Raw genomic sequence first — 27,807 nt, forward strand, 5'->3', positions numbered from 1 at the left:
TCGCGCCATCCTGTCGACCCACCTGACGTTTCTATGGCTGGCATTCCTGTCACCGTTCTCTCTTTGAGTGCTTTTGACGATATCGGAGCGGAACAACGCCGGGACGACTTCTTAAAAGATCTTATTCAACGGCTGACTTCAACGACGCCCGACCCTTCCCTTCTAATGTTTGAACTCCACGATGGCATCTTGTACCGCTGTAACATGCACCCTGACGGCCCTGACCAACTCTTAGTTGTCCCTTCGCATCTGCGCCGGACTGTTCTCGCCCAGCTTCATGATGTGCCGACTGCCGGTCACCTTGGCGTGTCGCGGACTTACGACCGCGTTCGTCGGCGCTTTTTTTGGCCTGGTCTTTACCGTGACGTCTGCCGTTATGTCGCTGCGTGTGACCTTTGTCAACGACGAAAAAAGCCGACCACACTCCCTGCTGGCCGCCTTCAACCACTTGACGTGCCATCAGAACCATCCATTCGTGTAGGCGTTGATCTTTTAGGCCCTTTTCCTACGTCTGTTTCGGGAAATAAGTGGATTGCTGTAGCAACAGATTACGCCACCTGATACGCAATCACACGGGCTCTTCCGACAAGCTGTGCAACCGATGTCGCCGATTTCCTACTAGAAAACGTCATCCTTCAACACGGTGCCCCTTGACAGCTCCTTACCGACCAAGGCCGCCACTTTCTTTCTAAAGTTGTTAATGACATTCTACACTCGTGCGTGACTAAACACAAACTTGCTACTGCTTACCATCCACAAATGAATGGTCTAACCGAGCGTCTCAACCGGACCCTCACTGAGATGCTATCCATGTATGTCTCCGCTGACCATCGCGACTGGGACGTTGCATTACCATTCGTTACCTTTGCCTACAATTCTTCTCGCCACGATACCGCAGGCTTCTCTCCATTCTTCCTCTTGTTTGGCTGCGACCCTACGCTACCTTTCGACACCCTCCTGCCTGATAGCCTGCATTTCACATCAGAGTACGCCCGGGACGCCATAATCCAGGCACAAGAGGCACGGCATATTGCCCGACGTCGACTTGTGGACTCGCAGGAAAATCAGCGGCGCTTATATGACACCCGCCATCGTGACGCCCACTACACACCGGGCGCCCTGGTTCTCCTTTGGTCTCCGTCGCGACGCGTTGGCCTCTCGGAGAAGTTGCTTTCACGCTACTCTGGTCCTTACCGCGTCTTGCGTCAAGTAACCGACGTCACCTACGAAATCGCCCCTCTTGACCCCACCGTGGCTCAGCCTCGTTCCGACGTAGTTCACGTCGCGCGTCTTAAGCCGTATCACTCGACCGCCTCCTAACCAGCACCGGGTCGGTGCTTCAGCCGCCGGAGGTCATGTGACAGAGCGATGAAGAAGACGCTTTGAGAGCACTTGAAGAAGACGAAGCTCGAGACTTCGCGTGCTTATTATGATCTTGTCAGCCGCTGCCAGTCTTGTAAATACACTGTAAATACATTTCTTACTTCTTTTCCCCGTAACAATATCAATGACTTACCCCTTTGAGTAACACGCAAAATTCCAATTTTCGCTGATGACTGCGTGATTTATCATACTATTAACAATGTCACTGACGAAGATACTTTGCAACAAAATCTTAACCATGTGCAGTCTTGGTGTGCCCGTTGGCAAATGACTCTTAATCCAAATAAATGTAAACATAAGTCATTTACCCATAGGCGTAAACCCTTCTTGACTTCATACACAATAGCCAACAACCCCGTAGAAACAGTAAAATTATTCAAGTACTTAGGCGTCTTAATTTCCTGTGATCCTAACTGGGGCACACATATTAACAGCATAGTATCATTGGCGAACAAAACACTCGGCTTTATGAGGCGACACTTGCGTCATGCTCATGTCAGACTTCTGGCGTACAAATCACTTATCAGGCCTAAAGTCGAATATGCGTCACCAATCTGGGACCCATACCAAAATTATCTCGTTAACGCAGTTAAGTCCTTTCAGAATCGTGCTGTAAGATACATTCATTCGTCCTACTCATATGACGTAAGCATATCAGCCTTAAAAAAGAAATCTGAGTTACAGTCGCTCTCGCATCACCGTAAGCTAGCCAGCGTTGGTCTTTTTCACAAGTTCTTCTACAGTTCACTTAATCGTATGCTATACATCACCCCGCCCACAAGAGTATCACAATGCACTGGTCATCCCCTCCAATCTTTAAAACCACGCTCACACACAACTACCTTCTCTGCTTCATTTTTTTCTTGAACAGCGACAGATCAGAATGCCCTTCCCCACCATGTTGTATCTACAAATAGTCTCCGTATGTTCATGGCTGATGTTCCTTCTGTTTTGCCAAATTATTTACCCTTTTTGTACAAAATCATCATTTAACGTGTGCTTTTCATTGTATACAATGTAGTTATCTATTTTTTTTCTTTCAAATGTTTCAGTAGTTACTACGTTGCATTGTCCATTTCCGATGCTTATTCTGTTTTGCCAAAATAATTATTCTTTCTTATAGAAATGCATCATTTATTGTGTGTTTGTTTGCACAGTGTACCTACCATTTTTCAAATGTCGATCCCATTGGTTATTACGTTGAATTATTTGCTGCATGACGTACCCCACCCCTTATGTAACACCCCTGATAAAGGGGCCTTTAAGGAAATAAATTGAACCGAACTGAATATGTCGACTTCAAAACTGTACACCACGGCCGTACTCTGCAAGGGGTCTCGCAGCTACTCAGAAATTCATATCATATACCACAACCTGGGAGAGCATTCAAGTCACCCCGAAACATAACATATTGTGCTTAATGCATTCTGGCCAGGACTTCTTCAAAATTTGTATCACCCTGAAATTAAGATTCGACTGTACAGAGCTCAACAAATTTATTATGCAGGGCATGGTACCTAAACATGCGAACGTTGGGCAAAGCAAGTTCAGACAGCCTCTCATATGTCATGGAGCATTAATAGCTTCTGTGCAGTACTGTCTGAGCGCATGGTTCAGGCCTGTACAACACAAAAAAGGTAACGCGTGCAGACACTTACACAAGAAAAAGAGAAGTGGAAAACACAAACACCGCGTTTGTGTTGTCCACTTCTCTTTCTCTTGTGTACGTGTCCGCACACCTTACCTTTTTGCATTATGAATCCTTACCAATTAGCTCAGCTTTCTGTACAACACAAGAGACTGAAACTAGGAAAACTTCAGTTTTTGATAATGTATCACTGGATCTGGTCAGTGAAGCATGCATCAAATGTACCGTTAACTCACGGTAGTTTCTGGCAAATGGAACCCACTAAAAGGATAAATTTCTTTGTGGTGAGAGGACACAATGCACAGGTCTGACAAACAAGTGCAAAGTGCAACCCTTGATTTCTGGCTGAACCATTGAAATTTGAGAAAATTCCACTTTCATGACTTCCACTTTCCAAAATCTGCTGGGAGGAGCTGTTCCAGTACAACACCACAGTGACGGCTTAGCTGGAGGAGCAAAGGAAGGCACTGTATGCAGTGAGTTTTAACCTCAAAAAGCAGCATAAAGGTAAGGTGTTCTGCTTTACCAGACTAGGCTGACACATAAAAAGTTTTCCGTCTTCAAGGAAGATACCATATTTACCCAATTCTAATGCACTCCCAAATCTAACGCACACCCAACTTTCGTAAGGAAATAAAAGTGCACCTGAATGTACCATGCCCTTGTTTTATAAAAGAAAAATTAGCATGCCCCTGAAAACCATCTCCAAAAGTGATTGAGAATACCGCTCCAGACCATAGTCGAGCCCAAAATGAACCCACAGCAACCTTCAGGAAAACGTGCTCTGTCGTCTTCTTGTGATTGCAATAACGCTGCATCTGATGGCTCTGATGGTAGGTTGTTGCCAATGGCGCAAATACGGTTACGGTTTCGTATCCTATTGTAATGCGCAGGCATTTTTCAGATCCATTTTCTCAGAAAAAAAAAAGTGCACAATAGATTTGGGTAAATAGAGTAATGGAAAAAAAGAGACCACCAGTGCAAGAAGGTTCATGACACTGGTGCTACAAGCCTTTTCCACTCGATGTCATTGTCTTTCTTGCAATCCTACCAACACACCCAGCTGTCAGTGCTACTACAGTAAAACCTTGTTAATATGACCCTCGTTAATTCGGAAAATCGGATAATTCAGACAACGTCCACTGTTCCTGGTGGGCAAATGCATTATTTAATGCAACCAAACTCTCATTAATTCGGACGTATTTGGCCACACATCGGTTAACTTGGACAACTATCTGAGTTTGGCGAGTGCGGAGCACTGCAAATGTGCGATGCAAGAGCAAAAATGGTGTTAGCTTCCAACCGAAACGAAGCGGCGGAGTCCGCATCAGCATAACTGCGTCAACAGCCACCACGGTTTCATCCTCAGCGGTTGTGGCGAACAGTAGTTTCGTTTTGACTCGGTGCACACATCTGCCACATGCCTTCTAAACTGCAGTCGCTATCCATTATCGCCTTGATCGCAACTGCGCTTTTATCAGCAGTTGTTGCAGCAAATGGTAGTTTTGTTTGGACTTGGTGCGTGCATCAGCCGCGTGCCTTCAGAACCACAAGATACCTGTCCCTGATCACGTCGATAGTGGCCACGGTTTTTTCCGTAGTGGTTGCAGCAAAAAAGTTTTGTTCTTACTCGATGTAAAGCTGTCGAGGATGAAGAGCACGGGCTACATCACTATGGACGGACAATCTGTTGGCGACCAGCGAAAAAAATAATTGGGATGTGACCACAGTAGTGAAAAGTGTGCTCAGCTGAAGACTCGAGCCGCGGCCGTGCTGAGAAGGAAGTCGCCAGGCCTTTGCCACTGAGGGCGCTAATCAGTCACGAGATGACGAGAACTGCAGCTTTCGCACTGCTTTTGTGCAAAATAAAAGTAGCGTTTGCTGATTTATTCAGTAAATAAAAGTGCGTTGATGTAGTAAGCATTTGTTTATTGTTTTCTTGATACCCTCGATAATTCGACATTTGGTTAATTCGAGCATTTTTTTCGGTCCTGGGAAATCCAAATGAACAAGGTTTTACTGTAAATGTCCACGAAATAGCACAACGCAAGGTGACCCTAAGGACCTACACAGAAATACTAATATGCTTAAGCATTCCAGAGTAAAGAATGACTGCTTCACTTGCCTCGTCCACTTCAGGGTAGGCATCGACACAGATACTGGGTGCAAGGTCAGCACGAGGCCTGCGGGGAAGCCGCTGGTACAGCTCTTCTGTCAAGAAAGGCATAAATGGGTGCAACAACCGCAGGCCTGCATGCAGGCAGGTCACCAAAACCTCGGATGAAAGACGCTTGGCCTCTGCATCGCTCCCTTGAAAAACAGGTTTCAGAGATTCCTGGGTGGATAAATCAGTAGATCAGCACAACACTACTTACCTACATCTTTGGGGCCTCATGTGCCATTGGTACACATCCTCTTAAAAAGCATCGAGATAGTGCTTCTTAAATAGGGGATGTTGCCATATGCTCTCATTTTCTCGATGCTCAATATTCGTACCTTTCCCTTCTGGTGTGAAATAAACTCTCGGTACTAGATTGCCCTTTCACAATGATGTTTGTAGCATTTTTTAGAACTGTTGTGATAACTGCCACATCATCTAACTGCAATCATGCCACAGAAATGAGTTCTAGATGTTACTTATCGTATTTAACATGGAGGGGGGAAAAGTGAGGGGAAGCGCCAACAATCCCAATTGTATTGTCAAAGTGCAGCGGCATTTGAATTGCTATTGCAAGGGGTAAATAGCAACCATGTTCTCATTGCTAAGGAAGCTGGTTTCTCTTTGCAGGTCAATGTAATGTTGCTGCAGCTATTATGGTGACTGTGCAAGTTCCATTGGCCATCGCTGCCTCAGTGATCACAGCTCATTGATCAGAGTAGGAAGATGATTGAAGCTTCAATATGAAACAGCATGCTCGTATTATAAACAAGGTGCCTGAGACGGGATGCTCTGCTTCCTCTCACCACACTCACAGTCTTAGTTGGCCTTGGTTAGGGACACGGGAAAAGGGCGCTCAGCTGTGAGCAGGGTAGAAGAAAAGGAGCTGCCTCAGCAGTAGAGCTTTAGTGCAGTGTCACAGGGAGTGAAATCAGAGCCTCTCAAGTTTTTTTTCCATCCCTCTACGGTATTTATGATGACTGGATTCTGGGCTCTATAGCATGACTAGTCTGCCTTGTACACTGCCTTGCTCATAAAACATGAACAGAGAGCTTTAATTAGCAACAAAACCGTACACACTTTACAGATACAATTTATTAAGGAAAAACAAGATTACACTCTGAAATTAAAGGCCAATTAGAAAGAAATTGGAAATTTTGGACCGTGTAAGAAGCCTAGTTTCAGATATTGCAGATATAAAGCAACTACAGTGGAATCTCGATGATACGATCACGGCTAATACGAATTTCCAGATGATACTAATTTTTCTGTGGTCCCGGCCGAGCCCCATTACTTTGCAACGTCCTAGAGAACGGTTGTTACGAATTGATTTTCGACCCGCGTCGGTTGATACGAATAAACGCCGCCCCACTGACGGCCGCGAAAGAGAACAGCGCGCAGACACGCGCTTTCTCCTTTTCTCTTTTGGTGCGGAGGCGCGGACGCGGCGCCGGACAGCGCGGAGGCCGTGACTGGACGTGAAGAGTTTGACGCGGTGGCGCTTTTCTTGCTTTTGCGCTTTTCCCCACGCAGGAGTGGGGAAGTGCGGTCTATCGCTTCAATGGAAACTGAGCGGCGTAAGCAAGCGCATACAAAGGTCAGAGCCGTGTGGAGATAACTTTCAAGATACGGTGCGCGCGACAACTCCGACAGCCGGCACAGGCGCAAAGTACAAGAACGCATTTGTGAGCAGCAACCGGAAGCACCTTCTCCGCCGCGACGGAATGCGAAGCGAGCGCACGTGTGCGTACGTGCGAGCGTGACCTTTCCCCCTCCCTAATTCAAACCTGATCCTGCCGGTTGCTGCAGCTGGCCTAGCCCGCCAAATCGGCACTCTCCTTTTCCAGTTGATGTTGCCGAAGCGCTGGCAGACGCTGTGACACATCACACTCGATGAGCGCGGACACGCGCTGTCAAACGCTGGCGGCGTGTGGAAGCGCCACTGCAGAAGCGAGCGAAATGACCTTCGTGCTGTTGTTTATTGCTTCAACGCAAACTGAGCGCCGAGAACACACAGCACGCACAAAGCTACGAGCCGTCGATGCACCTACACTGAGTAGACTCTGCCCCAACGCAGATCGCTTTGAAGATATGGCTCGCGCGACTGCGCGCTGCCACGCAGTACGCAGTTGAAGCCAGAGTACAGTACAACGCCGCCCGCTGCTACCCTCCGCCCCCCCTGGCTCCCTCGCCGGTGCCTCGAGCGCAACGGACGAAGGCGCGCTTCCTCCCTGCTTTTCTTTCGTGTGCACGCGAGATTTAGACGCGGTCGTCGACTCCCCTCGCACGTTTTCACTCGCACATACGGCATACGGCGCGCGGCGACTGCGTTATCGCCCTTGGACTTTATACGGAACATCTATGAGCCAAAACCAATTTTAGGGCTACAACGCGTCATAGACACCATCTTTAGATAGCAAATACGGATCTCAAGGGCCATATTTTTGCTGACGGAAACCGAAAATACGTCATAGTTGTCGCCCCTGGCACTTTGGGCGGCCAATGCGATCGTCAAGCCACCAAGCCAAGTGACATGAAGTCAAAATGGCCGCTGGGGACGGTGCGGGGTGGCAGTTCGCAACGTATGATGCGGGAACGGTCCCACAGTTGCGACGCAACAGCGGGGTTACCAATGCATTGGGTTCTATGGGAGCTGTGCCGGGACCGGCCGAAAACGACGTAACAGCCGGGGACCTAACAGCGGGGTTCTACTGTAATACTATACGACGCCATCGTGACGCTCACTCTTCGTTTCCGATGCCTCGCGCTTGTGCGAAACGACACGCGTCCACGCATCCAGTACCTGGTATGACATTCCAAGGATGAGTGCTTCAACGAAAATGGAAAACGGGTACGTGTTACAATCGAGGGCGCGTTAGAATCGAGTAAATATGGTAAGCGTTACTTTCTCGAATTTTCATGCCGAACCTGCATATAACGAAATCCTCTTTATAACGAAGTTTTTTGGGAATTTGTCAATTTCGTTATATCCAGGTTTAACTGTATATTATTGCGATAATGGACACTCCAGGTGCATTTCTGCAGTCGCTGCCACCGTGCTCTAGGTTCCGTATTCGCTTACAAAATAAATTAACAAGCATGGTGTCATGCGCACACAAGCAAACATGAACTCATCTCGCTCGTTGACCGTGGAAACGAACTGTCAAAACACTTGAGTGACGAAGCACGGTGAGTGAATTGACCTTCGTGCTATCATGCCTCTCGCTTCAACACGACCTATAAGCGGCGAAAACACGGCGCGGGGCGGACTTTCCCCGTCGCAAATTGCTTTCAAGATAGGGCCAAGGCGATCGTATCACCGAAGTGGATCGTTGTAGATTACATCCTGCATCGGTCCACTGAAACCGTTCCGCATTGCTTTGCTGGCGAAAATCCTCTCCTTCTGTTTGCGCCAGTCCTGAACGCAAGTTTCGGATTCTTCAAACGCCCGGATGCGGCCCGATTTCCGTCCGTCTCCGCACACATGATCATTTTCCTTTTAAATACGGCATCATGATGAACTCAGTGCTTCATGCTGATAGAGCAGACGCAGAGAACGTGAAGACAGACAGTAGACTATTGCCTAGGCACGTGTACTGCAGCACATGGAGGAAGCACATGCACAGCACATGCAGCTACGGTATCTAGGCTCGAGAGGAGCTAGGCTCGATGTGCGTGCCAGGCGGCCATTTTGAAATGCCGACGGCTATATGGTAACGCAGATTTAGGGTCGTACTCGATTCTAACGCGCACATAATTTTTGGATCTGTTTTATTGGAAAAAAAGTGCGCATTAGATTCGAGTAAATACTTTATTTCTGGCTTGAGGGGAGTGTTTGCCGTCTAGGTTGACCGCCGAACTTCCAGGCAGCCACACAGTAACCGGTATTTCGTGTCCCGCAACTGCACTATACGCGATACGCGTATGCATAGAGTGCTATGGGAAAATTAACGGGAGTCTGAAAAGACCGTATTATATCCGGTCCTGCACCATAAGCGGTTACGTTATAAGTGGTCTATACTGTACCATGCAAAATATTGTGTTTGATATACGAATTGATACATCATAAAAAGCTTGTAAAATAGACATTTCTGATAACGAAATTGAAAAAGAAAAGAAAACGATGATGCCATTATGGCTCGCAAAAAATGACGAAGAACCCAGAATGTTGACAACCAGCACAGCACCTGGGCGTGAACCCTGAGGTCGGAGGATATGCTACACATGCGCTTACCACCAGGTGCCCGTGTCGTCAGGTTAGGTGCTATGTAAAGGCTGTTAATAAGAAAATTAGACATTTGCCAGCCTTGAAACATTGGCAAGATAGTTTTCATAGTATATAGTACTACTCATTTGTAACCAGCTCAGTTGAAGTGAAATTTCATTGCATCTTACTTTAAGGTGCACTAGACCAATTTGTGCCCCACGTACTCCTATGCCTGGCAATAACAGAGCACTGTCATAATGGCTGACAAATTTTAACGACTCCACACGCAAGAGGAGAAAAAACAAAGCAAAAACAAGTAATATAAGTTGACAACTCTAACAAACAGGACCTCCCAAAATGCAGGCAAATTCTTGGGCAGTGAGAGCTCTCACCAGGTAAACGTCACAGAGTTCATAAAGCCAGAAGTTGTAGATGGCAGTGGTGATCTGCGGGAAGTCATATGATTCAAATCCTTTGTTGCAGAGCTCTGTAGCTGCAGACAGCCGAGACAGGATCCATTTGTCCATAAGTGCCTCTTCCTTGGGGGCCTAGTAGTCAGAGTGAGAGCAGGAGAAGCTTTGAATGATGTACCAGGATAGATAACTGTTAGGTTCTAAAACAATTCAATGTTTATTGACAACGCTTACAAACTGTGCAATGTTGAAGGCCTTGCTGGCAATGAAGCTCTAATAATATAGCTTGATATAGCTTCCAGGGAGAAGGTACAGACAGCAACAGCAACACAGAATTCAAGAAAAGTGTACAAAAACTCATCTGCTCCATAAGGCTTCCACACGTTCTATACTGTTTGTTCACAAATTTATACAATTAAGCCTTGATATAATAAACTTCAATATAACGAAATTCTCGGTAAAACGAAGTACAGTCCACTCCCGTTACAACGAATCAGCACACATCATACTTTCAGATATAACAGTCTATTCTCAGTTTGGTCTGCCTATATTATAAATGCAACCAATTGCGCTTTTAACGAACCCAACTATAACGGATTATCGGCTACAATAAATTTTTGGTCAAATTTTGTCCAGATGGTGCAAATACAACATACTTTGTTGCAACAATGTATGCGTGCGGCAGCACACTGCACACAACTACAGTCAAGCTTCAATATAACAAACTTCTCGATATAATGAAGTACTAAACTTTTTATAACATCTTGTCCATAGAACAACAAGGGACGTATTCTCAAATTGTCAATTTCGGCGATATCACTTTCAGCGTGCATTCATTGGTTAGTTGAGCGAAATTACTACGGATAAGCACTACGTCACACGGAAAGAATAGAATCACCGAAAGTAATTGTCTGAGGATACGTTACCATGTTTAAAACCTTAATGTAACGAAGTGTGTTTACACACAATTTCAATATAACGAAATTTTACTGCTGCCGTGAAGGCATACTGAGGCAATAAATGGAAACTTCCGCAGACACAGATGGTCAAATTGTTGAATTACAAGCGGCTGCTTGCGAACGCCCCTATCAAATCTTAAATGATGTGCCACGCGAGCAGGAGTGACCGCTGAAGCTGAGCAGCGTTATGTTCCATATAAAGACCACATACCAATAAGATCCTATCGCACTCTGCACGTTTATGTTTTGGGTAAGAGTGAAAGCGTGTGAGGTTGAGCCAAGAAGGATGGCGGCTTGATGAGCGCAGTCTTCCCGTGCGAGCAAGGAGAAAGGTGAGTGAAGTGAGCTCACAGTAATGCGATCAAGTGCGCACGAGGAGGAGGGGGCAGGTTAACCCGCATCCCCCTTTTTAGTGCAGCCTGCGTGCACTTTTTTAGAGGTAATCTGTCGCGTGTGCAAAGAGTGGGCATGCCGAGATGACGCAGCCTCATGTGCGCTGTCTTCCTGCACGTTTCGTACTGAACATTGCATAATCTTGAGTTTCGGAGACACATTGAAGGGAGAGGCAGACGAAGCATTCACTCCCCACTGCCAGTGCTTTTCATGATAGTGCTGATGAGCGCAGTCTGCATGCGATACTATCAGCTGCGGGGCCGGAATGGACGCGAAAGCATGGCTGACTTAGCCTTCGTACAGTCGATGTGAAGATATTGCGACACAGCACGAAAGCGTATTTTTTGTCGCCAACTATCAAATTCAGCAAAATGAATTTTTTCTCATTCAAATTCACCTTTGCCAATTGCCCGATAATTTGGAAAATGTTGCAGCCCCTTCCATGTAAAAAAAAAATTCATCGGTGACTGTACTTATTCGCATAAAGGTCAAATTTGAATGCAACAAAATTTCGATATAGCGAAGCAAATTGCCGATTTTGCAATTTCATTATAGAGATGTTTAACTGTATTCAACTTTATAATTTTTTGTCTATAGAACATGTAATTTGAAGCTCAAGTAACATGTGCTTATACGAGATTTCAATGTATAACGAAATTTCCCTGCCACCGCGAAGGAATACCAAGACAATAAATGGAAACTGTCGTGGGTACAGAATGGTCAAATGGTTGAATTACATGTGCTTGCTTATGGACACACCTTTCGAATCATACGTTGCAAAGTGGAGCAGCATATTTGTCAGTAGTGGCGAATTCAGCTGGTCATGGCCTAAGAAATCTTGCATTGCATGCCATCTGATTTCAGAGGTTATAAGATGCATAACTCGCATAACGGATAAGACGCATAATGCAATCTCGGCTGCGGCAGCCAAGATTTGATTCCGCGCCCTTGCACTTATTAGTGGGCAGAGAAAGCATGCCAGCACAAATGGTTGAGGTGCAGTTTTTATGGCTGAGCCTCTCGACAGGCAACATATGTGAAGAAAGTTGGTAATAAGAATGAATTTGGCGTGCACATACATTAATGCCTAGGGAAGGCGGAATGAGAGCTAGAGAACAAGTGTGAAACTGTGCACATGGATGCTTTCCTGAGTGCACAGGCATAGCAGGAGCTGTGAAAGCATGCTCAACAGCAGCAGGCACAGCTAAGAGTCTTAAGGGGAGTCTTAAGTAACAGTACTAAGGGGAAGCGCTGTGCCCGCTGAGCACTCAAGAGACGAGGCAACACCAGTGCAGATATTTTGATCATAGGTAAATGAATGCACCAAATGTCACGTGTCTGTATTTTCCCTACATCTGAGCTCCTGAAAGCTTGTTGACGATACAGCTTTCTGTGAAACAGACAATGCAGACATTGATCACCCACTGCCCTTGCAGTAAATACACAGAGGCTTCACTCATACACAGAGGCTTCACTCACATGCTCCTGATTGATTTACGATAGATTATGATCAACCACTCGAACACACTCAATAGACCACTATTGGCAGGATAGAAGAAGTCAGTTTAGTTAACAGTAGAAACAAAAAAGTTGCAGTTTCGGCCAAAAGGCGAAGCATTGATTGCGATAGCAAACTAGTGCACAGCTATACAAAGTAAGGATAGTAGTTTTATCAGCTGTATAAACTTGTAAACATAGGCATACTAACTAAATTAACAAGCATGGTGTCATGCGCGCACAAACAAACATGAATGCATCTCACTCGATGACCGCGGAAACTGGCTGTCAAAGCGCTCGAGTGAGTCAGCGCAGCAGCAAGAGAATTGAGCTTCATGCCAGCGCTCACATCAACGCAATCTTAGCCGCGAAAACACAGGGAGGCTGGACTCTGCCCCGCCGCAAATGACTTTCAAGATCCAGAGGTGGGCGCTCGCAGCGACGATTTTATCGCCCGTGGACTTTATACAGAACCTCATGGCGACGGCGGAATTTCGCCTTAAGTGTCCATATAATTGCTACCGCAATAAAAAATTTGTGTCATCAGCATGCAACACATGTTCCACATGACCTTTAATATCTGATACGTTTAAGTTGCATGTTGAACAAGAAGGGGCCCAAGATGCTTCCATGGGGTGCACATATGTACCCCATGGGAACCTTTTGAGAATGCTTAACAGAACACATATCAGCTGGTACTCAGAAAACGCCAGATATCAGTCTAACATTGCAGAAATTTCCCACTGTTCATCAAAACCACACAGCAGCCATGTTAATGAATCTGTAAAAAATGTCAAGCCAACTGTACTTCTGTACAGCATTACTCAGTGCCCTGAGAACAAATCTACACAGACTAGTACAATGACTCTCACAGACTTTTCATACAACAGTGCTTGCATTGATAAAATAATGCCACTGACCGGGGCAATTGCCTCTGGCCTGAAGGCATCACCAATGGACATGAGCGCAAATCGTGTGGCATTCCAGATCTTGTTACAGAAGTGCCGGTAGCCTTCCACACGGTTGATGTCCAGGTTGATGTCACGACCTGGGTTTTAGTAAAGTCAGATGGAGGAACAATGGTTTCAACACTGCAGATTAGGGATGGTCGATTAAATATTTTAATCGATTAACGATTAATCGTTCGTCGGTTTAGCCTATAATCGATTAATCGCTTTTGATGCGGGGTTTTTCGTCGATTAATCGATTAATCGACTTCTTTTTCGGGCGCTTTAAAAAGGCTGAAACACAGTTATCTACTCACGTAAGTACCTATTATAACGTTTGAAAATGGAACCAGGATAAGAAATACAAGGATGTAACCTTTGATAAAGAATAATGTTTAATTTCTTAAAGGCCAGCTATAATTGCCACTAGTGACTAGTGAAGGAATAAACAATATACAGGGTGTTCACGGAATTTTTCAAAATTGCCTGTGTCAGGTAGCATAATTCTGATCGTTGAGCTGGGTTATTCGAAGAGGCGGACATTAGTAGCACGAAAAATCGATAGACATACTTGACTAATTAACTATAAATTGACTAATGAACTTCTTAGTTACTTACTTTACGACAGATATTGCAATTTATGAATTGTAGCCAGTGAGGTTGCAAGACGCATCCACTTGAAATGGATTTCCAGGATGACACCAGTTTTGATATATTATTTCTCAAAGTGTGGGACGAAATACATGGGCGTTCCAGTTACTTTTGTTCTTCAATGCACTTTGGTAAAAAAGGTAATTGGAACAACAGCGTTTGTTTACGGCGAGTTAGATCGTGCATATCTCCAAACTGGTGTCATTCTGGAAATTCATTCCAAGTGGATACGCCTGACAAGTAGATACGCCTGTTTTCTAATATGTGTTCCTCAAGGCTCAGTCCTGGGTCCACTTCTCTTTTACAGCAAAAGCTGTATATGGCTAGGCGAAACGAAAAACCATTCGTCTCATGTTTCGGTAAACGTCTCCATTGGCTGCGCCGTCAGTTACTTCGTTCTCTACGTCGCACTCAAGCACGCACGCCATTGGCAGCGCCGTTAGTGACATCGTTAACGAACGCGTTCCCGCCATTGCCACGTTGACGCTGCTCTGCCCGCAACGCCTCCTCCTCGGCTCGCTGTTGTCGCATGCGTTCGATATCTCGAGTTAGCTCGGCGTCGTGGTTAGCAACATCCGCCCACCTTCGGCGCTTGCGTTCCACTAGAAACACAATCATGTAACCAATAATTGAGAAACGCTTCACAGCTTCGGGATTAACCCACTTCTAAACACCGGGGCCGCACGCTTCAGCTTCGCTGGTTAACCATCTGTACGGAGTGCTCGGGCGGTGTTTTTTTTTTTTTTAATCTATATTAACGATCTTCCGAACTGCGTTCTTTGTTCTTCCATAAAGCTATTCGCAGATCACTGTGTTCTCTACCGTAAAATTACTAATCCTTCCGATTCCCAAGAACTGCATAGACGACCTTAACCGCGTAACTGAGTGGTGTTCTAATTGGTGCATGCAACTAAATTCAAATAAATGCAAGGCCATGCGAATATGTCGTAACACTCTCATGCACACGTACTTTATTAATGGTGCACCTGTGACGTCAGTTACTTCTTACAAGTATCTCGGCCTTCATATATCAAATAACCTTTCTTAGCATTCGCATATTGAGTATGTTGCTAATAACGCTAACCGTATGGTTTGTTACTTGCGCCGTAATTTTAGCTCTGCCCCTTCGTCCCTGAAGCTAACTCTCTACAAAACTTCAGTTCGCTCCAAATTGGAGTATGCTTCAGCCATTTGGGATCCGACTCAGTCTTCATTAGTTTCTACTCTTGAAATTATTCAAAATCGCGGTGGACGCTTTACCTTACCTTACCTTATCTTTCGTCACGCCGCAAATGTTCCCGTCTTTCCCTTTTTCACAATTTTTTTCATTTTAACCCCCTTTTAAAAGAAACCCTTCTTGCCCTTCCCTTTTCCTTGCCCTTCCCTTCCCTTATATTTCGTCCCGCGCTGACCGCAGCCTTGAAGTCGGGGGGCCATTGTGCCGCACAAGCCGATACAGTGACTCATTCATCCCTGGACAAGCACGGACTGGAATCGCCTTTCCGCATCAGTCGCACTCATCACCGACTCTACCAACTTCAAGAGCGCTGTTCGAATGCCTTTTGTTATTATTTTTTGTTTGTATTTTTGCTGCATTATTTTTTGTTTTTGAATCCACTCCTTTCTGTAACGCCTTCGGGCCTGGAAAGTACGTCAAATAAGTAAATAGATAAGTTCACCGGCTGCAATTGGCAAATTGCAAGATGTGTCGTAAGTTAACTATGAAGTTAATTTAGTAATGTTTGGTAATTAGTTGAATATGTGGTTCGATTTCTCGTACTAATGTCCGTCTCATCAATGATAAGAATTATGCTACCTGCCACAGGCGCTCTCAAAAGATTCCGTAAAACTTAAAAATGAACACCCTGTATGTTAAAAAGGACACTTACTGAGGAGGGTGGGGAAGAAGAAATTAGAAGAGAACATCGCAGCGACATCAAGAAGCAACGGCCCTACACGTGATCACCACATCAAAGCGCGCGGTAGGTTTAATGCTGCCTCGCTGCAAAAGGTGCAGGGCAGCAGCTGAACGGGTGCGCGCTGATCTGAAATTATCCGCCAATTCGTTGCCTCTCAGAGTCACGTGTTGACCCTATACTGCGAGGTAAAAAGCGAAGGAAATGGCTTGACGGTAAGTTCGCTTGCCAAGACTTTCTGCCTCACGTAATGCTCTTTCCGTAGTTTATTTCTTCCTCCATGGGGGCGGGCTCTCTTCGGCCTCAGGCAGCCTGTGTGACGTGTGCGTAAAGCGCGGAAACGCTTGGCAAGCTCGGCAGGACTCGGGAAAACAGTCGACATTCGCTCTCGGTCTTCGCAGCCGCGCTGTCGTTGCTCGTGCTCCGCATTCTATAGTACGATTTGAAAATTTTCACGCCACTTTAGTCACTGTCTGGAAAACGATTAATCGAACTGGTTTAATCGATTAAACCGATTAAATTAAAGGTAGACATCGATGACGATTAATCGTTTTGCGGCATACTTTTAGTCGATTAATCGATTAACCGTTCATCGATATTACCATCCCTACTGCAGATTGTCTGCAGCTGTAGCTGTGGAGCTTCAAGTGGCCCATACAGGTTATGATATTATAGGTCATGCACAGTGGAGCAGAGCTGTAGAGAGAGAGAGAGAGAGAAATAGAAGCGAGGAAAGGCAGGGAGGTTAACAAGACGCACGTCCGGTTTGCTACCCTGCACTGGGGAAAGGGGGTATAGGGATGAAAAGAGAGAGAAAGAAAATAGAGAGAGCACAGTTTCGCGCACATTTGACACTTCGCACGAAGTCTACAGACGGTAGAGCTGTATGTATGTAGGTAGCCAAATATGATGCTGTCTTTTAAATATATATATATATATATATATATATATATATATATATATATAAAACTGTACTAGCTTACAGGCCAGTAGTTTCTGGAAAGAAGATGGTAACTACAGTAGCCGACGGATTTTTCCGACTCCAAAAATTCGGACTTCTTGGATATTCCGGACTTCATAGATGTACCGTCAGGATTCCCATAGAGCTAAGCATTTTCGCGACCGATTTTTCGGACGAATCTAGGTGCCAATGTTCGATTTTCGGGACTAAATCGCTTGCTCCGAGCCACGCTACCCGATCTTGGGAGCCGCCATGTTGGATTTTCCGCTGGCTTGGCTTCCAGTGCCCCCCTGTATAGCCTTCAAGATTGGTAGACGCACGCTATCTTGTCGTCTCCGAGGCCATGCCCGCTCTTCCTTGGCCGACAAAACGTTCCAAAGGGCGGCACTTGCTTTTTTTTTTCGGTCAGCTCAGCACTATCGTCATACTCACTTAAGCGGAATCCGTTTTTTTTTTTAATGTTTCGGTTGCGCCGTACGCTGTGTGCGGGTGAAAGCTTGCGAGGGTCAGCGCAACTTAATCTCGCGCACGCGAGAGAGGAAGGTGGCCGGAGGCGCGCGGACTTCGTCCGCTCGCGGGGCACAGGGAGAAGGCGACGGAGACGGTGGGGAGTTGCGTTCAGGGGTGCAATCACACGAGCAGCTCGCTTTTCCGTTCCTTCGCTTGGCTTCTCGTGATCGGTCAGAATTGTGAATGCGTCAGCGGCCGTCAGAGACAGCGGGGCGGTACCGCAGCTTTCCCACTTTGTGACGTAGCAGTCAAACCGAGCTGTTTGCGCGATCGCACCCCAGCTCTTGCGGCTGCTGCCGACGGAGCTGCCGCGCAGGCACCGTATCTTGAAAGCGATCAGCTATGTAGCCGAAGTGTGCGCCCGCGAGGGACTCATCTTCAAAGCGGTCTGCGAAGGGTACAAAGGGCGTGCGCCGAGTTCCCGTAGCTTCCAATGCGCCGTTTTTTTTTTCGACGTTCGCGTTGAAGCAAGAGAATGACAGCGCAAAGGTCAATTTGCCCGCGGTCATCGAGCGAGATCTGTTCATGTAACCTGTGCGCGCGTGACACCAAGCTTATTTAGTTAGTAAGCGCATATTCACAACTTTATACGGTCGATAAAACTAACATCCTTACTTCGTATTGCTGTCTATTAATTTGCTATCGCAATCGATGCTCCGCCTTTTGGGCGAAAGTCCGACATTTTTCTTAAGCCGCTCTAAGCCTCAATTTTTTTCTCTTGGGGGGACGAGGTTTTCGGACTGTTCGGTTTTTCGGACTGCTCGATTTTTCGGACCATTTTTCAGTCCCCGCGAAGCCCGGAAAATCGGTCGGCTACTGTAATGGAAGAAACAGAAGCTAACTAGTACATCTGGTTGGTTGCCCTATATATGGGAAGGAGGGGAAACAGATGAGAAAGAAAGAGCTCTAGACAAAGCCAAATATAGTAAGTTGATGACTACAGTAGTCCTTTAGCAACAAGTTACAAAGCATACATAATACAAAAAATGCAATGTCCTTCTCGCAGGCAACTCTTTATCAGACTTCACCATTGATTCACAGCTGCACAAAGCAGCTTGAGACCATAAATTGCTTGGAAAATGAGCACACAGGTCTGTAAGAATTCTTATGGTGCGTATAGGCCAAAGTGAACAAAGAAGACACCTTTCTACAGGTAGAGCTTGAAGATTAACAGAAGTCTTTTTTGAGGGGAATTGAGGCAGTGCTTCAAGAAGCCTTTGTTTCTCTTTAGCTTTTTACTGTAGAATCTCATTCATACATTTCTGAAAAAAAAAAAAAAACGTGGGAAAAAACTTACTAACCGGGAAAACATACAATCCGAAGCAACTAAAGTATTTGACAGGATCAACTTAGTTGACTTCTACGTAATGTGAAGCATTGCACGAGATGCCGCCACGCGTCTAACTGCTGGGGCTGCAGCGGCCCGAGATGCATTTTGTTGTTTTCCTATTGCGTAGTGTTTTAAGACAGTGAGGAAGCAAAGAATATTCGACCATAATTCGACCTATTCGACCACAATCATGGTCGAATAGACATCCAGCACTAGTCATGAACTCACATTATGTACAAATTTTAAAAAACTTGGTTTGCCAGAAGGGGCAGGGACCTAAACCCTGGCTATGAGGCCTTAGGTGTTGCTGCCAGCCCACTGTGCCAATCATTGAGTGCTAATTAACGCCCAAGTGGCGTTGGCTAGAAGCCCTATGCAAACATCACGTAGTCACGATCGTCTCTACAAAATACTACAGCAACAAGCACACAAAAAAAGCTGAAATTTTATATGAAAGGCCACGTGCTTTTCAGTGTAGCACGTAACCACCAGATATATTGAAAGGGAAACATTCAACATTTTCCCAATGCACAAGTTCTCGGTGCGGCCAAAATTTACTAGTGGCAGAACCAAGCAGGTCTCCCTGGTGGGCAGGCTATACAGTCGACTTCCATTAATTTGACCTTGATGGGACTGGCAAAATTGATCCAAGTTATGTCGGCAGGTCGAAATAAACAAAATGCAGAAAAAACTTACAAACACACAGCTAATTATTTCAGCAGTATCTGCCCGATTCTAAGACGCCCCGAATCAAACTTCTGTGTGTCCAAAGTACAAAACTAACGTAGAGATAACATTAAAGCTCTTAAACAAAGTAGAATTTTAACACTCACCCGATTTTTTAGCAAGAAAAATGGGCAAGGGTGTACTTCATGTTGCACAGTGGCAGCCAGGGGTGCGATCTTGTACGCATTCCAAAATCGGAGGCGGTCCATTCCATCGAGCCACACACGATTGGTCAATTTGATCGTCACGGTTCAAATTGACCAATCGTGTGCGGATCGATGGAACGGACCGCCTCCGTTCCATTTTGGAACGCGTACAAGATCGCGCCCCAGTTTTTTAAAGTCAGCTTTGCCACGATACAACTGTGTTACGCGGCAAAGCATACAAACGCCGCAAATGCAGTATTCGGCTTAATTTTCTCGGGGAAAAAAAATAAAAGAAAAAGATGCACGTTAGAAACAGGTAAATACCATAATCAGACATTGTGAGCTGCCGTTACTGCTTGAATCTTGCTAGGGCAGGCCAAAAATAGGAGTTTTCGACGCGAGATAACGGTGTGTTCAACGCATTCACTGTCCCCTTAGCTCTGCCAAGACAGACGCTGCCAGTAAAGGGATCACTGTTGGGGTCACGATAGGCGTCAGGCATGTGCAGGCTGGCTAGTCAAGTTCAAGTTATGCGGCGAAGGCCAATATCAGACCGAAATACCAAAAGTTCGGGCCCATAAAAATGCATGGGCACTGGCTGGGACCTTCAGTCGGGATTGAATTAACCGAAAGATCGAGTTAACTGGAGTCAAGTTAACTGAAGTCTACTGTACTTGCCACAGGCTGCCACCTGCATCCCCCACTCGGAATTGTCTAAAGTGAAAGCCAGACTCGCTACCAACCCTGGGACATGTAGGCACAGAGTGCAAAGCGCATGGCATCAGTGCCGCACTCGGGGATGCCTCGTGGGTAGTCAGTCTTCTGGCCTTGCTTGGCACGCTCGATCTCAGCTGGGTCTAGGTTCGAGTCGTAGAGCTTCTGGTTCAGGTCCTACGAAGTGTCCATAGACCAGGGTGCAAAAATTAAGGCCAGGGCGAACAGATAAAATCGGAACAAACACGCACCTGACATATAACATTTTAAAAATATTGAAAAGCCACTTGTGCATTTCCAAAATAGCCAAAAGTAAGCTAAAACACATTAAAAATTATTAAAGACCAATATGACCACAGTGAACAATAAAAGCGCCAGTTAGAACTCGCGTGTTTCTGCTAGTGACCTTCCTTTTCTCTTTGTTTTGTGCTGCACCATTACACATTAATTGTCCCAACTTGCAAAAGGGGTTTTATTGAAGTCATGTGAAAGCACTTGCTGATCTGCACATAACCTGCTGCCTGACAGATGCACCTAATTTCCACTCCTCCTCAGATTCTACCACTTAAGTCAAGCTTGCTGAACATCGAGCAGCTCTTGATGCAGCTCCTGACACAGCTTTGCTGACTTAAATCAAGCCTGACATTCCTGATCTCAGTTACTTCAGGAAAAAAGACTATGTGCAAGCAAAGAAGCTAAAATAGCACAAAATGAGATGACACAGGAAGAAAAACAGCGAAGGTGTTACACTCTACATTAAATTATAAGTTGTCGGAAACTAAACAGAGTTTAACTACGTCAAAATAAACAGTACAAGTATTCCAAGTCGATTCAGTATAGCTGAAATTCAGCCCATCAATTTACGATAATTAATTTCGGACCGACACTATACAATCATCAACTAAAGCAGAGGATCGCTCACCACCTTGTGTGACGAGTGATGAGATTTGCTGCACTTTTCATCACTTGCCCATCAAACCACACAAAGTCGTGGTTAACAAAGTCAACATGTGGGTCTTCATTCTAACCAGCCAGTAGACTAGCTCAACTGAACTAATGGATTACATTTCCGCTCTTTTATTTTTTTTTTTTTAACTTTCTGTGGGAGCCAGAACTTCAATATCACATGTAACAAATTTCCTATTTCGAAGGGCAGACTAACGTCCAAAAGAATTAAAGCCACAAAAGACGCAATGCACAGTTAGCAGCATGATATGTTCGGCAGTGAAGTACTGCTCGTCAGCACTTCAGGTTTGTAAGCACCTCTGTTAACTGCAGGTTTACAGTTTTCACCTTTTTTTGACTGTAAGTGAGCAAGCTACTGCGAAACCTAAACCACAACTGCTTCTATGCCTATCACTTAAAGAGCAAATTGTTAAGTATCTGGGATGGCACAGCCCTACACTTTGCATCTCACCTTTTGCTAAACATTTCTGTAGTCCACATGGGTCGTCATACCAGCACAGTGTGAGGCACGGAAAAGAATATTTGTATTTTTTTCACCTTGGTTTTTTTTTACTTTTATACTGTGCCACAAAGCCATAGAAACAGGAGCAACACTTCTTAAATGCATCGATACAGTGCTTGTTGCTGCTGTGATTATTACGCTGTCCTTTTAAAGGGACGCTTGCTGTACACATGTGTGTTTACCAGCAGACTGCACCAGTGTTCCGTGCGGGTGTCTGTCTCTTCATGTGCTCTACTCCTGGCTGTGTACACAGCACGCGATTGTGGCATGCAGCTTGCTGAGCCAATGCAGTGATTGCGAGCTGCTTTAATTTCTGCAAGTAACGCATATACTTCGACTGCCCCCGCTTAAAGAGACGACATAGAACGGCGGCACACTTAGGTTATCGCCTATTAAGGAAAGATGTAGGTCTTAGGCCAACAAAATTTTCAATCTTTATTCTTCGAGGTACAGCGCTGAAAACGTATGTATATATGCAATGTTATGCACTTATCCTGAATATAAGGTCCACCTTTGTTTAACACCTTTGGTTCAAATTTTATGCAAGCTTCTTTCAATTGTCTTCTGCAATGATCTGCAAAATATCTGTTACTCAGAGTTTGCTAAATAGGGTATCAGTGGCTTCTGTATGATTCAAGGAATGCAATAAGGCCAACCTTATTGCTCTGCCTTACCTAGAACACTAGTTATGAGGTATTGATTTGGAACGCAAAGGATTGTATTTCTGGTGCCTAACTTTGAAGTCTTGCAACTCTTGTTCTAGGTAAGGCATAGCAATAAGGTTGGTCTTATGCATTTCTTGAATGATACAGAAGCCACTGATACAACGTTTAGCGAAATTGCTGAAACTGATATTTTGTAAACATTTGTAAAAAATTATTTAAAGGAATCTTGCATAAAATTAGAACCAGAGGAGATAAACGAAAATTGATTGCACATTCAGGATAACCACACGACATTACATACATGCAAAAGTTTTCAGCACCATCATCTCAAAGAATAAATTTTTTTCCCCTTAAAACCCGCTTCCCCAAGTTTAGTACGCATTGTACAGCAGCGACCGTTTTTTTTTAACGTCAGCTTCGCCGCAATACAGCAGTGTATTGCGGCAAAGCATACGAACGCAGCAAACACGGTTTTTGGTTTAATTTCCCGGTGGTAAAAAAGAAAAAAAAAAAAAAAAACATGCGCATCAGAATCGGGTAAATACCGTAATCAGACATTGTGAGCTACCATAATTGCTTGAGAATCTTCCAGGGAAGGCCGAAAATAGACGTTTTCGATGGGAGATGACGTGTGTTCAGTGCATTCACTGTCCCCTAAGCTCTGCATAGACTGACGCTGCCAGTAAAGGGATCGCTATTGGGGTCACCCTCGGGGTCAGGCATGCGCATATTGACTGGTCAAGTTCGAATTATCCAGTGAAAGCCAATTTCAGGATAAATAAAACGACAGTTTAGGCCCATAGAAACCCATGGGCATCGGCCGGGAGGACCCTTAGTCAGGATTGAATTAACCGGAAAATCGAATTAACCCGAGTCAAATAAACGAAAGTCTACTATACTAGCGTTAGGTAAGACTGATACTGCTGCTTACAACAGGAATGCAACAGCCTGTTACCATTGCCACTTCTCAGTGCCACACTCTACAAACACATGCCAGCTGACATGGCATGAACATTTCTTTCTAGTCAATTCAAATGACACAGTTCAATAGCCCTCAGCAAGTTGAAGGTTGAAACTTGGAAAACAGTGTGGTACAAGCAAGACGAAGGACAGAAAGGAAAGGTCGGCACTTGTCCCACGTAAGAGTCGTCTGTCTGGCAAATTGTCTGTCGGCTTTAAAGGGTCTCTGAAACACTTTTCTAACTAATCATAGAATGGCCTCACTATTAAAGTCTCACGAATGTCATGTGTCACGAATCTCACGTCAAAAAGATTTTTAAAATCCTTGAACTATAAGTGGAGTTATCACACCGATAACTGGCTTTCTCTCTCTTTTCGTCTCCGCCACCGCGCTGGTAGCTACACAGCAGAGAAGCCAACAGGGCAATGCCCCGGACAAAACTTGAGTGTTGAGGCACCTCATGGCAGCCACGGTAGACTACGCTACACAGCACACTGCTGCCATCTCAAAGGCCACGCGCAGTGCAAAGATGAAATGATTTTTCTGTCTTTCTGAAATCACAGACATATATATTTTTTATTTATTTAACTCAAAATTTGCAATTATATATTACTGAGAATGCTCTCAAGATCACAAAATCAGCCAATAGCGTTGGTGGGTCCAGCTGCTTTCGATGACACTGCATGACAGCATCGCAGAAGCAAGAGCAGGCGATTTTTCGCTGTTTCTGACAAGAGATTGTAAATGGCCTGCTGCAAGCAGTGCAGTAATAATTGGCTCACATGTTCACAGCAGCCTCTACAACAGATCAGCAATGTTTTCTTACTATGTTCGAAAAGTGTTTCAGGGCCCCTTTAAGTCACTAAGATCTCATTGCATAAAGAGGCATGGCTAGTTGTACTGGCAATTTGAAGCACCACTAAACGACCCTGCTGCAGCAATGCAACTCAATAGTTGTCAGTTCTCTGTCATGATTGGTCTCGTACTCACGCAAGGTGTACACCACATGAGGGCACAGCATACCCTTCCTTGGCCACTACATCAAGTAACCAGGTTTTCAGTGAGGAATAAGAGAGGAGAGAGACCGAGATAGCGAAAGATTCACAACCCCAAACATAGCCACTGGCCATTACTAGAGCTCCCATAACAGAAGACCTATCTGAGGAATAAGCAGGCAGGGGTGCACACCTCTAGAGAGATGCCCTGGATGACATCAACGGGGTCGATGACGTTGCCTAGTGACTTGCTCATCTTGCGACCATGGGCATCGCGCACAATAGAGTGGAGTAGCACCTGTAGTGTAATAAATGAGAATGAGTAAGGAAGAAGGAAAATTGCAATGATACAAGTTACTTTGTTGACAAAAAGCTCTCACACAAGAACATCAATGCCTGCTGTTTCGCTATTTGAGGCTCTAAAGCAATGCACAAGATACCAGAGATGCTACAAGTGCTCGCAAATAAGATAACACAAATGCTGTTTCTGGACATGCAAAGGATCAATTCGCAGCACCTCCATTTCCCCCCCTTGCTTTTCTCTTTATTATGGCGAATTGACCAAAGTGGGCGTTGTCACAACTAGATTGCTGCAATGGCATGAGGTATGCGGGCATAACCAAACAAACCGCAATTGCTTTTCATCATCAATGCAGCCATCTTCCTGAGATGACATACAACTATTACAGCGCATCTCATATCGTGTCTATGGCATAGTGTAGTACAATTCTTATCAAAGCCGCTTATAAGCCAAAACTGCATTTGTTCCACATTCAGGGCTATGCACTGCCCACACCCTCTTTCCAGACAGCCCCCTTTATTTCCATAGTTTGCTTTTGCTTCAGTCTCCTGCCACACTCTTTGTAAAATGGGCTGACTAAGACAAACTACTGTCAAGAAGACACCTTCAGGTTAACTGCAAAAATGTGAGTGCATTCCATATTTTAACTCTTGCCGTACCACGCCCATTGGGCATCGTTAGCGCTCTATTGATGGTTTGAAACGCCACTTTTAAGACCTTCCACGCCGCTAACGGACATACTGCGCTATTGGACGTGAAGGAGAAGAACTATATTTTAGTTTTCTAAGCAGTTCGGTTTTTTCGCACGAAGCAGTGATTTTTAAACGCGCTCTGAAGTTTCGTGATCGTCAAAGGGGAACGAAAAAATGCCCGCCCACTATCGATGGTTTGAAACGCCGCTTTCGACACCTTCCACGCCGCTCACGGACACACTACGCCATTGGACGTGAAAGAGGAGAAACTATATTTTTGTTTTCTAAGCAGTTCGTTTTTTACCCACCAGGCAGTGATTTTTAAACGCGCTCCGAAGTTTCGCGATCGTCGAAGCAAAATGCAAAAATGTCCGGCTCCGGAAACGGCACGCACGCTTCGGGAGATCGCAGATATCGCGATTCCACCGCCTCTGTGGCTGATCTTATCGATACATCGAATAGCAGTGAGTCAGAGGATGCTGACTTTTGATCGGACTTTGAGTCTGAAAGCAACAACGACGCAAACCAGCCCGGAACACCGGCGGCTGCTGCCCGGCACGCCCAACTGTAGTGCTTGCAGTTAAAATTTTTATAGCGGAATACCTGTTCAAAGAAAAATTTTGATTTTTTTCGGAGATAGTGCCTAATCGACAGCAATACATTTTGCATATCTCATAATTTTCGTAACTTCTTCTTCTTAGCAGATACCAAGCGTGTCTTAACAAACTTTGTTCAATTTTATCGCACAATCTTGATTTTAACAATTTATACCTTTTATGACATACATCTCGTTATTAAAGCTTTTATGCATGAAAAGTGCATTCATTAAATATTGAGTGCAATATAGTTCCTTCAGGAAAAAAGAATCTGCTGTAACATACAAAAAAACACCTATTTTCCCCATAGTAGGGAAAGAGTTAAACAGAAGCTTCTTATAAGGGCAAATGATAAGCTCAAGTGAGATTCTAGAGGTCTATTTTTTTTCAAGTTAGCAGACACACCTATGACTGTATCATCGGTAGAGGAAGAAGACAAGTTCTTGGATTGTTTTGTTCAAGATATTGGTGCACATATATATGTGGTAAAAAATAAAAACGAACCAAGTTGCAAATCAGTGCTTGTAGCATCTATTTTGTATGCATTTTTACCATTCTTGTTTTGTGTTGTAGTGAAAACATTTCATTCTTCCTTTCTTTTTGTTTTTTTTTACAACAGCTACCTGCTAGCCTATACCAAAACCCTTTGGCTTTTCCATTAGGTGAAAGCCCCATACACTCAACTCCTCTCAATCCAACTAGTGGTCACAATTCTGGATGCAAACAAACCTCCGTGAAAGGAAGCTTGCCCATGAGCTTAGTGCACAGCATGACCATCTTCGCCACCCAGAAGAACAGAATGTCATGGCCCGTCTCCAGGAGTGTGCCCGGGTAGAAGGCCTTCAAATCAGCAGTCTGCATGAGGAATCAAAGAACAAGCAATTAGCAAGAGCCATGCCAACTATCATGAGAAATCCTGTAGGGAGAAAAAAGAAGAAAAGGCTGCATAGGTTGTCTGCACTAAGCCCGTAATTATCTGCCTAGGCAATTCACTCATGGCTCTTAGAAGTTCGATTCTTAGTTCGAATATACCTATCACAAAGCAGGTGACTTGAGCTTGTCATATGCTGTTGTATGCCTTGTGGAGTGCGAGGGCTTGCTATAACTTCCTCCACAACAATTTCACTTGCTAGGTCCTTACATGGTTATAGAACTGATTCAATGCCCACCCACCTGTCTTTACAAAGAAGGAGTAACAAAAGAAGTCTCTTGCAAAAACTTAAAGGCAGAAAGCAACAGAAAGAGGATATTAAGAAAGATAAACTGCAGGTCACACCCTACATTCATGGAGTTTCGCACATCAAAAAAAGTGGCAAGCCGCTACGGAGTCAAGGTCGTTTTTTCGGCTCCATGTAAGCTTAGTAGAGTGTGCCCTATGGTGACAGGCAAGAGAAAGAGTAGGCCTCAGTGCTCAACCATGTACGAAACAAACCACACAGAGCATGTTTGTGGGGTAGTGTATTCGATTCCCTTCACATGTGACAGAATTTATATTGGACAAACAGGCAGGTGTTTCAATGAAAGGGCACAGGAACACCAGGGGCATGTAAATAACAATGCAGGAGGCATT

At 44.9% G+C, this 27,807-nt stretch overlaps 1 protein-coding gene across 1 annotated transcript in view; it reads right to left on the minus strand.

Moving 5' to 3' along the window:
• Positions 1-27,807, minus strand: part of LOC119437278 (valine--tRNA ligase-like) — a 103,257-nt gene that overhangs the window by 25,980 nt on the left and 49,470 nt on the right. Inside the window, exons 17-22 of the mRNA XM_037704336.2 lie at positions 26,967-27,092; positions 24,842-24,946; positions 20,589-20,736; positions 13,579-13,706; positions 9,789-9,944; positions 5,157-5,366 (exon numbers count right to left, since the gene is read on the minus strand). Coding sequence (XP_037560264.1) covers positions 5,157-5,366; positions 9,789-9,944; positions 13,579-13,706; positions 20,589-20,736; positions 24,842-24,946; positions 26,967-27,092 — 873 coding nt within the window. The remainder of the gene's footprint in view (positions 1-5,156; positions 5,367-9,788; positions 9,945-13,578; positions 13,707-20,588; positions 20,737-24,841; positions 24,947-26,966; positions 27,093-27,807) is intronic.

This window comes from Dermacentor silvarum, chromosome 1, assembly GCF_013339745.2.
Source record: "Dermacentor silvarum isolate Dsil-2018 chromosome 1, BIME_Dsil_1.4, whole genome shotgun sequence".
Classification (NCBI taxonomy): Eukaryota; Metazoa; Arthropoda; class Arachnida; order Ixodida; family Ixodidae; genus Dermacentor; species Dermacentor silvarum.